Genomic DNA, 12,791 nt, shown 5'->3' with positions numbered 1-12,791 from the left:
TTGGTGGACCCGGGGGGTGGACACCGCATATAAAAGGGGGGAGATGCTCGTCGGAAATTTTGAATTTAACCCCTAAAGGAGACCGATCTGGGCGTGGCCCAAGCTTTTTTTGACCCCTAAAAGAGACCAAAAATATACATATCAAATATACTGCAAAAACCGTGGACGAAGATCCTGCTAGTTGTAAACGTTGGATCTCTAGAAAATAGATCAAATCAGCCAAAATATAAAGAACCAAGAACGAAAAGTCCAAAGACTACTGCAAAGCTGATTTAAAACAACGTGTATTGTTTTTTATATATCAAATATATATTTTTATATTTTTTCGCGTGCAACCCTAAACGAGACCTTCACGGCTAAATATGAAGGCGTTTTGCCCGAAACACCCTAAGCGAGACCAAAATCCGAAATTTACACCCCTAAGCGAGACGACGAGCACCCTAACCCCTTTCATGCTTAAACGTTTAAACCCTTCCATGTAGTTTATTGATCGTGAAGTACAATGACATACTGGGGTTATAAGAAGTAGACCTTTCAAAATAATATTTTGTCTTGACAGATCCGTTCGTAGTAAACCAGAGAATGGCAGTAAAACTTAAGCAATTTTTTTGGCGCTCATCATATTTTTGCCAACTGCAGATCTGCAAGCTAAACCGGCCGATAGGATTAGCCTACGTAGCAAGTGTTTCCGAGCTAGTTTGTGAAGGAAAATCTTCCATTTCTTTTACTCAGACTACCCGGAGATTCATACAATAACTCGATTGGAAACGGTTCGGCTACGCAGGCTACAATATGACAGACCGACGTATCCCACATGCATTGCCAAGCAGGTGTTCGAGCTACGCCACCTCAATGCATTAATATTGTTACCATGTTAGGAAGTATTTCAAATTTTATTCCTCGTCATTTAAAATCCGCTCCGCTCAGTTCTAATTCGTTGTTGGATAAATAAACACACCCCTTTTTCGGTCACATATGTGTTCCCGTGACCATAAACCGAGGAAGGTCGAAGACACCAACGCATTCAGTGATTATTAATCATATATGGTTCTCGGGAGGTTGGCGGTTTCCCTTTGCATCGCACCAATGCAAACGTAACTGCCTTTCATAGGTAAAAAGTCAGTTTTTTCTTACTAAATTGAAGGAGGTTTTTTCAGCTCGATCGCCCGGCTGAAACTTAATTTTTTTTTTCAGTAGCCCCGCTTCAAGCGTCAACAGTCAGAACAGTACAGTATCACCTTTCGCTTCACACCCAGGAGAAGAGGGCACTAAGATTCGAGGAAGTTGAAACAAAAGCCGGAAAAATCGTATGCTCTGTTTGACACATTGAACCTCAGCTGACATATACTATGAAGTGCCAGAGGGAATGGGGAAATGTGATTCCTTTCGGACGGGAGTACGTGATATCGAGTGCTGCTTGCGCTAGGCACACCTTTGTTTTGACTGTAAATGCAGACTGAGGATACAGTGAAGAATCTGACAATAGCTGTTCTTTATACCAAGCCTTCGTTAAAATTAATGAAGCTCGTTATACTTGAGTTGGGCTGTGTACATTCAGGATTTGTAGACCAGAATTCCACTAAAATTCGTATGTCAGCGCAGCTATATCCCGGCCCCGAGAGCTATGGTTTCAGCGCAAAACACAAGTGACGGCATTTGCGTGATTACGGTTTAGACATTTACCGCATTGCCTAAAACCCAGTTTAGAAATGTTACTTTAAGAACGGAAAAGGCAGGATCAGTATTACCACATGAGTTCATGCTTTCGTAATTAGGAAAAAGCCATTCAAAACTACTTCCTCAACAAGCTTGCTACAAGATCACAATCAAGACAGGATGCTGATTGCTGTGGTTAACATAATTAGAAAGGATTTAAGATAGTCATACAAGATAACATAGTCGGATAATACTGCTCGCACTCTCGCAAGCTCTCAGCAGACACTGAGCAGACTTAGCACTAGACGCAGATCAGGAGATAAAATTAGTGCTCCAGTCGGCCGTCGATCAGCAGTTACCAGTTATTGTCCATGATTGAGAGCACGTTCTTGCATGGCCCCTCGTTTTCACACTGAATAGACAGTTTGCACATTGAACAATTAGAAAATCGTGAAATAGGCCTTCATTAATCTTCAAATATCTTTTATAATTATAACGTATCTGTTTGTAATTTTAGTACTGAGTTTAATCTAAAAAGAAAAGAAGAAAACACACCGCTCTCCTTGAGTTTTATTTTCTCGGTCTTAATATTCTTTAAAATTATTGTGAGATTATTGTCTCTTGTTTCTAAACAATATAAGACCTGATCGTACGAAATGAACAGAAGTATGAAGGCATCATAAAAAAAGAAAACAAACCAACAAACAAAAGCAATAATGAGACTTTGAATCAAAGGAAAGACTTGCGTTAATCTGCATTGATTTGCTTGAAGGATTGTTAGCAACCTGCCTGCTTTTTTCATCTGTCCCAATTTTTACCGGCCTCGTGTCATAGTGCCTTTCTGGAATAAACACTCGTACGCATGCTTGATGTGCGACGTGGCAGAAAATTACTTTTTGAGAATAATTTTTGTGTCTTTTCAGCGATGGTAAAAAGTGATTGCCAAAATTAAGCTATTACTCTTCTAAATTCGAAGTTTAGTCCATAAAGAATGCAGTAGCGTTCTTTGCTCTTTATTTAAGACGCTGTTTACATGGAGTGGGGGACCCCGGACTAGTGGGGTAAGTTTCTTTTGTTTTGTGTCTCCCAGAGCGTGAAAACAAAAGAAACTTACCCCACTAGACCGGGGTCCCCCACTCCATGTAAACAGGCCCTAAGTTTAATTTCTTTGAATCAGTCGCCGTCCTTGAAAGGCGGTCTTTTCGTAAACAAACACCATGCGGTTTGTTGGGCGAACACGCCCTTCCTTCAAGTGAGTGGCTCTCGTGTTTTAAGAACAGATTTTATGGCTCTGTTGCCGGACCTTTTAAAGCCTCAATATCGTCGTTGTTTGCCATGTAATAAATCGCTTTTCAAGACATTTGGTCCGTGGCGGCTCTAATGGAACTTACCGGACGTTTAATCCCTCAATATTCTGGTTGTTTGCGATATAATAAATCTCTTTTCAGGGAGTTTGTTTGCCCTCGGCGGCTCTAATTTAAAAGGAATTTTTACGGTTCGATAGTGGAACGCTGGTGTAATTATTCTTAGTTCAGATAAATTAAGAAATGGGCAGGGATTAATTGTAATCGTTGTCAAGTGTAGACCACCCAGAGGCATTATATCTCAGCTCCGAACTTTTTGGTCTTTTCGGATTTTAGCAACAACTAAAACTGTTATATCGCACTTGAAATCACTGTTTCAATTCAGTAAGCTGGCTTAATGGCCTTCATAATGAATTTCACATTTCACAGAATACGTGCAGTCGGTCAGTTTTAATTTAGTACATGGGCGATGTTGACAGCGTTCCGATAAACAATGCAATTTTCCATTGAATCTTTCATGCGGTCATAATTTACAAGAAAATGCATGAAAACAAAGAAAGATAGACAAATATAGAAATCTATAATTAAAAACAAACGACGCACTGACGTGAGGTGGTAATTTGCTTTGTTGGTTATCCTTTATCAAAGGAGGTTTTGTGAGTGGAAATTCTTCAGGACTTAAAATGTGGCTTTTTTATGCGGCGAGAAAGATAGAGTACATACGATCCCAAATAAAATACTAGAATAATGCCCTTTGACGTCTTTATTTTATTGCAGCACAGAACGCAGTCGTTGGGTAGTTACAAAAAAATTCCTTTATCAACCTAAGACAAAGTTGTTGCTTGGCTTGTCCGCAGCAAACTCTGAACCTAGTTTTGAGTGCTTAACCCCCCGTGTAATCCCAAAGTCATTCACAAAAAGATTTTTTCAGACAATTGCCTCAGAGCATCTTTTACGAAATTGTACGAAATGCTGAGCAAAGTTGCTTCTGAATTTTGCTTGTCCAAGTAAGATCGAAGGCTGACAAGGCTTGAGAGGGTATTAAACTGCCGTCAGGTGTTTTTAAAGATTTGGGCATGATCTCAGGTTAAGAAGGTATAGGTTAGGACAAATTCCAAGTTAAAAGGCAGTCTACCAGTTTACTAAAGAAAACCGACGATGGACAAATAGTTAAAAGTCAGGAAAGAACAGAAAGAATGCCATTTGCACCAAAGCCCAGCATTGGCCGTAAAACATTCTTTGTTCTTTGGCTCGAGGGCTATGGCGAGGTTTAAGTCCAGATCATATGCACTTTTTGATGGATATCCGGCGCGGCGCAGATCACTACTAGCCAGTAAAGATACAAGTTTAAATTATGATTATTAGCAGTATAAACTCGTACATCACCATGGGATGAAGCGATTTGGAAATGAAATGGCGGCCTCATGTCGTGTGCCGTGTCTGTGGCAACTCCGTACATCCGTAACTCACTTGGGAGCGTCACCGGCACCACTAAAACAAGCTAACCTCTCTTTTGCCTTAAGAACCTTCACTTCTTCAGCATGCCCGCGAGCATTCCATCATTTTAACATGTTATAAGATCATTTACTACATACTGTGGCTTTATGATCATCTGTCTGTATGCGCCCTACTAATTTTACATATGATGTAGAATTTTCCGAGGCCGTGACGGCGGGTCGCTTGATTACATTCAGCCCACGCCTTAACGCGGCAATGCACATCGTTATGGGAGCTCGCCCCGGGGAGCTCGCTTCATTTTGTGTTGTTCAAAGCCATTTTTTCCAGTTAACATAGGAAATCGCACCACGAGGAAGCCTTTCGTTAACTATAAAAGCTAAAGACAGTAAATTGTACTTCCGGCAAACTGAAATCCGCTTCAACTTTTATCCTACGATAATATTATACATCACGACGCGCCCACTTGTCGCATTTCATGATTGCAAATTACATCGCAGGATTACGTCATAGACGCTCTGACGGGAGCTCGCCGGGTCAAGCTACTGACACTGGGGAGGGTTAAAATGGTTATTTCATTTTTCCAAGTTGCTATTGATATATTGAATATATTTTTATAAAACAGTGTTTAAAAGTTTTAAGATTATCTATTATGTTTACATGCAATTAATTTTGTGTTAGAGATACCGGTGTCAACAGATCTTTAACCCCTCCCTCTTAGCCCAGCTTTTGTCATCTCCCCGGGGAAGTTATTTGGATTGGCTCGCAGAAAAGAAATGAGGTGGATTTGTGGTAGGTGACGTATTTCCTAAAACAATTGTACTTGTAGTAGTTAATGGTCCTCGTCGACAAGTTGGTCTTTTATTACGTCCTGCCGTGCGTGGTTGGAGTAAAGAGGCAAGATCATATCGTGTGTAGCACTAGATTGAAAGATGGCGATAAGCTTAGTGATGCGAAGTCGTCGTATATTGACCGTTGTTTATTGTTTATGGTTGCTTTGCTCTGGGACCGTTGCAAAAATATTACCTTCGATTTTATGGAATCCAGAAAACCCTTGGTGAGTATTTCAACATCTTTGTCTAAGCATTTCCTTTTACTGCGATCGTTCCTTGTCACTGTTTTGCCGGTTGCTTTAAGGCGCGTTACGCTGTACTTGAGATTTATAATGTAAGCTGAAGTTGATCAGCTAGCTTATATTCCACAGAAAAGCTTGGAATTTCATCACTTTTTAACGACTAGTAAATTGTTTTTACGGTTGCACTTAAATCTTATCTTTCCTTTGTTTTTGTCGTGTAAATGAAAATGGATTCATTGGCTCTAGTCTTAAGCAACATACATACTAAAGCTTACATTTCTTGTAGGTTTAGTAGCTTCACGTGCGTGGAGTGAAACTCATGAGTTGGCTTCCCTTAAATTTTCATCTACATTAGTGGAAACGTTTTTGCTATTTACTGTACTACTATGTTTTATTAGCAAACAACATGTGAATAAAAATTGTTTGGAAACAAATAATAGTGGCAAATTGCCTGAGTGCTTTCAAGACTGAGCGGAATGTTTGCGTTTGTGCATGTTCTAAAAGTAAACTCTTACATGTATTGAGCCTTAACTATTAAGCCATAAATTTTGTCACATGAATGTTGCTGAAAACATAAAGTTTAATTCTTGGTAAACAATAAACTGTTGTTTATTGTTTAAAGTTCTTGAGTGACAAGTTTTCTTGAATCTCACGTTTTGTTTGTGTACATTCAATTGCAAACATACGAACTGATGAGACATGCTTTTGTATTTTTCTCGTTTAGGTTTAGCCACCTTAACAACAATGCAAGAAAGGTTTTGCCATTTGACAAACTGTCAATAAGGTGTCCGAACTTGATGGACTATCCCATTGAAAGAGACAATGTTTATTCCAAAGACAAACTTTATGAGAATTTGTTTATGGTTGATAAAAAAGGTTTTGACAGCTGCAATGCAACTTTGGGGCTCAAACTTTTATCCTGTGATAACCCTGATGTGCCAAGTGGACATGTAACAGTTGTGTTTCAGCCACAGAGTGCAAATGAAAATGACCCAAAATTTGTGGCAGGAGAAGAATACTACTTCATAAGTAAGTGTTTGGCAGTCTTCGATGGCCTGGTAGACATATTTCTTCAGCTCAATATAATATACATGAACAAATTTCTTGAATCTGATTGGCTTACAAGACCAATGGATTTTTTAGTAAACACAATGCAAAATCAATCAACAAAATATGATGCAAAAAGGAAAATTAATAAAGCAAACATCTCAGCGAATAGAGCACTGTGATTGGCTAATAAACAATAGGAATACACTGTAAGAACCAATCAGGTGCCGCAATCTTTATTGGCCACTTTAAGGTTGTGTGTGACACTGGGTTGGTTTGTGATGATTTGTAAGAACGTGTTTTGGCGATGAAATTGTTCATGTATACAGTTGTTAAGGGTAATCATACAACAATTTATTTGCATTCCTGTGTTTTCCAAAAAGCTCAAATTTATGGGCTCGTGCAATTTTGGGCTTTGACATTTTTACAGTTATCAGGTGATGATAGTATGTGTATGAAAGTGATACAATTTCCTGTTTATGGTTAGATTTCAACCTTAAAATAAAATACAATAACATTGTAATCAAAGAGAAGAAAGGGACAGTGTTTTTACGTGCAGCATTGCATTGCTGTTTGTTTTATTTCAAATAATACTGTACTGTGTATGTGACTGACAAATACAATATTTAGTATTGCTTCTGATAAAATATCAAAACAATTAAAACTGTCAGTAGAGTCTTAAAAGTGACATTATTGAGGTGACCCTGATGAATTGGAACCTTCTCAAATGTTGACACTTTGCTGTGACCCTTCCATGTCCAAACGGATTCATCTGTAATGACTACATGCAACATTTTGATTATGTAATTTATTAAATTAAAATAAGCAGAATTTTACATATAGTACACAGTGATCACTGTAAACTCAGTTTAAGATATGAACTGTATCATCTCATTTACAGATACAGCATCTGGATTAATTACCTCATTAACAAACTTGGAAGGCGGACGTTGCAAAGACAACCAGATGAAAATGAAAATTTATGTGTGCAAGGAGGGGAATGACCCTAAGTGCCCACATGGAAATAAAGGTAAATTGTAGTTGCCCGCAAGTTGAAGTTTTCAGTGGAATGTTCAGCTTATGTGTGTAAAAAGTGTTATAAATTAATATGCACAAGCACACAAAGTAAAGAGGTCAGTTAAAAGATTAAGAATGTTAGTATTAAAAAAAATGTACTAAGAACTGCATTTTTGGCAAGATATCTCCGGAAGAACTTCTCCCATGTTCTTTTGTTGTTCTAAATTAAAGCACTTGATGGGGTTGGGCTTGTTGGGTCCCTATAAATGAATCCTTGCTGCTTGTTGTGGCATAGAATATTAAAACAAAAACAATTAGCAAAATAGCCAAAAAGTTTAGTTGTATTGTTTTATTCTTTTGTTTCTTTTCTCAGTAATAATATTATAATCTGCCAAGATTGTGCCAGTTGTTGCAGAAGGAAACGGATTTGTCGGGTTCTGAAACTTTGGCTGGTTTGGCTTTGAACCAAATCAATTCTTGCCATGCTGGGTGTGGCTGGCTCAACCATAAAAATGATGGGAGTGCTTGACAAACTTGTACATAATTATGGGATTTTAATCTAATGTTGGGTATTTTTCCACTGTAGTTGTGCATGGTGGTTGGTCTGACTGGAGTGAGTGTACAGGTGGCGGCCGTCAGGGTCGGAAATGTAACAGTCCTTATCCTGAGAATGGTGGATTACCTTGCGTTGGTGATGCTGAAAGAGCCTGCACAACAAATCCTTCTCAAGTGTTGGGCTGCAGGGGCAACTCATGTGAGTAGCAATTACAAACGTTCTTGTAGGTACAGCAGTGTACTTGTCTGTGGTGTAGAGGATCAGGTGTTTTATTTACTATGAAACTTAGAAAACTGTTATAAACCCATTACATTGTATTTCTGGCATGTATTGCAAGGAAAGAGCCAATCAGGTGTAAGAAAACTTAACTGCAAGCATGAATTCTGCTGACATGTTTTGATCTTTTTTGACAATTGTGGCCAAAACAATCAGCAGTCCTGGAATATTTCAATCAGGTGTTCACAGTGTTCCGATCGATTTTGACAGTAATACCAAAGGTACATTATAAGTTAGTCCGAATGCTCTGGTTGGACCAGCATTTTTAGCCTAAAATCACTAATTATATGGGATTGGCTTAATGTAGGTTTTTGGCATAATTAGCTGGTTTTTGTTGCTGTTTTAATCTCAAATTTTTTTTCTTTACTTTTTTACATGTAGGTTCTACTGTTACAACTAAAGGAGAGCCAGGTACTCATTTATATTAATAAGGCTACATATCTTTGGTCCTTCAACTTACAAATGTAGAATTCTCAGTGGTTAAGATGTGCTCTGAGAAAAATGGCAAAATTAATAGCTAGGTGTGGTTCAAAGATCTGAGTTGTCTACAATGATCCTGGGAATCCAGTATCCTTAGTTAATTTCCATTTTTGAAAGAGCATTAGGAAGAGTTTCTTGTTGTTCAAAAGCAAAAACTATTAGTTGCCTGAGGCCAGCAGTTATGACTGCTAGAAGACAGCCCTGCTTGATGCTTTGAATAATGATTTCATACGTATTTTCATATTATTCTTACCAGTACAGTCTGTAATCCTTTAGTTGGTGGCTAAAACTTTTTTTTTTCTTCTTTGCTCCACCAGAATTCCCTTCCAAAGAAAGCAGAACAGGAGGTATGCATTTTTTGAAGTAAATAAATTTAAAAAAAATCACCAGGCGTATTATTAAAAACTATTAGTTGCCTGAGGCCAGCAGTTATGACTGCTAGAAGACAGCCCTGCTTGATGCTTTGAATAATGATTTCATATGTATTTTCATATTATTCTTACCAGTACAGTCTGTAATCCTTTAGTTGGTGGCTAAAACTTTTTTTTTTCTTCTTTGCTCCACCAGAATTCCCTTCCAAAGAAAGCAGAACAGGAGGTATGCATTTTTTGAAGTAAATAAATTTTTAAAAAAACTCATCAAATCATTGCCGAGCAAGTAGCCCAGAGTAGTGAGTTTTCCTTGTAAAATGAGTGTGATTGGCAATTTCTACCTGCAAGCAAAGGTGGGTTTGACCTGTGAGTTGAACTCAGGGCACTGTGCTCAACAAGCCAGTCACTCATCATTAAACTGCTCAGCTGGGTGAAGCTATAAGAGGCTTATTAGTACAATTTTTAATGTTATGCTTGAAGATAACAACAACAGTATCAACAGCACAATGTAAATGTTAGAAGTTTGCAGGTAGGCTGCAAGTGCCTACTCATTTGACCTTTATCTCGTTCTTCCTTAGACAATTTGACTGAAGATGACCTGCTGATTAACAAAGGCTTTTTTGCTGGAATATGTCTCATTATATTGGTGGTTGGGCTGCTAGTTGGTGGAGGCGTAACCATGCTGCTTTGCAGGATACAGAGAAGGAAGCTCCAAAAAGCTAGTAAGTACCAAACACTCATCCACTCTCACACAAGGTGCAAAGAAAGTCAGTTTTACAGCTTGCCATTCGGGAAATTAAAGCTATAGCCATGGCATGTACTAGCCCAACAGTCATTTCAACTAACCCAAAAAAATTTTTGATGAGCAGGATTGATCACAGTTCTTCTGTAATTTGAATTCCTTAAAACAACTTTACTTGCCTGTCAGGCAAGTTAAGAACAGAATTCACTAGCCTGATAGCAAAATCCACTATCTCTGAGCTATTGGACACGATTTCCTTGGCAGGCTGTTACTCTGAGTAAGGTACCTATACGCAATTTCATCAATCGGAGTTAAAAAGAGATCACATGTACAACATAAAGAAGTCACTGTGTTAAGATCTCTTCAAGTTCATTTTCAAGAGCGAATAACAAAAAAATAATTTCTTTATAATTTTTTCTCAAACTTGAAAATCGCCTCATAGAGGTCAGAATGTTGTGATTTGTAAATGTTAACTTTTATCGCAAAAATTACTCATCCATGTACTCCATGATCTTCAAATAGCTCATTTTTAAACAAAAGTACAGCTGTACATACCTGTAATCATGACAATAAAGAACCTGCATTGAAATTTTCGTGAAAAATTTTCAAGTTTCGAAATTAAATGAGACTTTAATTTACAACTATATTGTACTATGGCTGCAAAAGGTTTGAACCCAGGAGTCATTTTAGAAGGTTGAGTTTGATCGTTCGGGTGAACGTAGTCCTGAATAGGACTAGCCTCCCCGCAGACGTCCTTTGGGGTTCATTTGTCACGCATTCATGGGGGAGAAATGAATGCGTGACAAACGAACCCCAAAGGGCGTCTGCGGGGAGGCTAGAATAGGACTGTTGTTGTTGACAGTGACTGACGTTTCGACAACCTGTGTGGTAGTCATCTTCAGAGTCAAACTGAGTTGTATCACGTCAGTTGATGGTATTATACTCTGGTTATTGATCTGATTGGTCAATTATGTCGCGATGTTATTGGTTGTCTGTCAGTTAAGCCTGTCAGTTAAGCCATCATGGCTTAACTGACAGATGACCAATAACATCGCGACATAATTGACCAATCAGATCAATAACCAGAGTATAATACCATCAACTGACGTGATACAGCTCACTTTGACTCTGAAGATGACTACCGCGCAGTTTGTCGAAACGTCAGTCACTGTCAACAACAACAGTCCTATTCAGGACTACGTTCACCCGGACAATCAAACTCAACCTTTTTTTATAGTGTACTATGTATAAATAAAATAAATTTTACTTTTCTTGAGATAGCTTATTTGAAAATAACATTAATTTTAATTGTCCCTCTCTTGTAGATGTCAAGATGACAAGGGTACCTAGTGCATTATCAACAAACCGTCCTGTCTCATCATTTACAAATGTTAGCATGGGTTCTAAAACTATGGAGTGCGCATAACACTGAATACTCCATGACTAGCATGTTAGTGGAATTATCAACAAGTAGCAAGTAAGCCTTTAAAAAAATGTTGGCTCACACTGGATTGAGCTGATGTCAGTGTAGACAGGTTTGCAAAGCAATGAACTGACTTCACTGTACCTTATTACTCAAGGTGGGATAGAGATGAAGAAATCAGAGTTAGTTTTAATACACGTACTTGGAAATACATCACTGTTCACAGGCAAATAGGTGGTGAGCTTCAACTCCCATAGAACTGATCCACAGTGAAAAACAACGTCCTTTATTTTCTAAGCACACTGATCTTTTGATATGTTAAAATAATATGTATTTTAATTTCTACATATATTTCTTGGTTCAAACTTTGGGTGGACAAATATTTTTTTGACCTATTTTGCCCCAGAGCATGAGTGGATTGAAATGAAATGTAGCTACACTTGTAGTCAAACATCTGAGTGACTTAGTGATTTCAAGGGTAAATGTATTTTGTTCCGAAAACAAATTGAATAATGTAAGCAAAAGTAATCATGTGGGATAAGTTTTGACAAAAATATTTTATAATCCCTTATCCCCTGATCCACAAACCTATACAGTCATGTACATGTACATTCTTTCACCTCCTTGTAAGTCTTTAGGACAGGAGGAAATAATTTTTTTTTTGCTATTACTTAAGTACCTATTTATGCTGGTATGGTATCTTTAGTCTGATTCCAATAATCAAAATACGACCTCACACTTAAATAATAATGGGTGGGTAGCTTTTATTTAAATAATTTTGTAAAAATCAACAATGTCATTCTGTCTCCAATGCCTTCTTACATCCTCTCTGCTTAGCTGCTGAGAACATTATCTATCTAGTAATTAGAGCTACAAAGTTGTAAACAAATTGTGTCATTATAGTCGCACTAGTACTGTACACATGTTGTATAATATTGATTATTTAAGGGTTATTTGCCCAACATGGAAAATATTTTATATAATTTATTTTTGCTACCAAGTCTGTATATATTCTGCAGTTTTTGTATCACTGTTACTTGGAATACAGTGTGATGGGGCATGAACAATGTACATCAACAATCAGTTAAAAGAGCTTAAGTTAAAGCTAACTGTTACAGGAAAGATGGAATCGATCTTACAGTTGCTTAACTGTTGCTGTAATAAAACATTTTATCAAATGATATGAAAGCTGTGATATTTTTTGTTCTTTATGCATTTCTCTCTGAGGGCTAGTAAAAGTCAGCGAGTTGCATCTTATTTCTCTCAGAGGTAATAGAGTGAGAGAAACTGGCCAGCACAGAAAAAAAATAGCCATTTAAAATTCCAAACCATGTGCTGCCATGCAATATTCACAACCATCTGTGGGAAGTATTTTTCAGATTTAATTCC

General features: G+C 37.8%; 1 protein-coding gene across 4 annotated transcripts; it reads left to right on the top strand.

Annotated features, from left to right (window-relative positions):
- Nucleotides 1–5,185: 5,185 nt before the first annotated feature.
- On the top strand, nucleotides 5,186–12,583 carry LOC140928544 (uncharacterized). Of its 4 annotated transcripts, XM_073378297.1 has the most exons (9): nucleotides 5,186–5,472; nucleotides 6,215–6,519; nucleotides 7,439–7,567; nucleotides 8,141–8,308; nucleotides 8,768–8,797; nucleotides 9,184–9,213; nucleotides 9,434–9,463; nucleotides 9,816–9,959; nucleotides 11,305–12,583. In XM_073378297.1, exons 1-9 carry the CDS (start codon nucleotides 5,348–5,350, stop codon nucleotides 11,403–11,405), a joined length of 1,062 nt encoding a protein of 353 aa, XP_073234398.1. In that variant the 5' UTR covers nucleotides 5,186–5,347; the 3' UTR covers nucleotides 11,406–12,583. The 4 variants fall into 4 exon arrangements, with proteins under 4 accessions (XP_073234398.1, XP_073234399.1, XP_073234400.1 ...); XM_073378298.1 differs by lacking the exon at nucleotides 9,184–9,213; XM_073378299.1 differs by lacking the exon at nucleotides 9,434–9,463.
- The last annotated feature ends 208 nt before the right edge of the window (nucleotides 12,584–12,791 follow it).

Source organism: Porites lutea, chromosome 2 (genome assembly GCF_958299795.1).
Source record: "Porites lutea chromosome 2, jaPorLute2.1, whole genome shotgun sequence".
In the NCBI taxonomy this organism is placed as follows: domain Eukaryota; kingdom Metazoa; phylum Cnidaria; class Anthozoa; order Scleractinia; family Poritidae; genus Porites; species Porites lutea.
Note: the sequence above shows the minus strand (reverse complement) of the source record. Positions and strands in the feature narration are given on the sequence as shown.

What these genes read in the sequence shown, in the direction of transcription:
- LOC140928544 (XM_073378297.1), top strand. Translation starts at nt 5,348, where the DNA reads ATGGCGATAAGCTTAGTGATGCGAAGTCGTCGTATATTGACCGTTGTT. An exon ending in CAAAGAAAGCAGAACAGGAG is followed by an intron (nt 9,464 to 9,815) that starts GTATGCATTTTT and finishes GTTCTTCCTTAG; the next exon opens with ACAATTTGACTGAAGATGAC. An exon ending in AAGGAAGCTCCAAAAAGCTA is followed by an intron (nt 9,960 to 11,304) that starts GTAAGTACCAAA and finishes CCTCTCTTGTAG; the next exon opens with ATGTCAAGATGACAAGGGTA.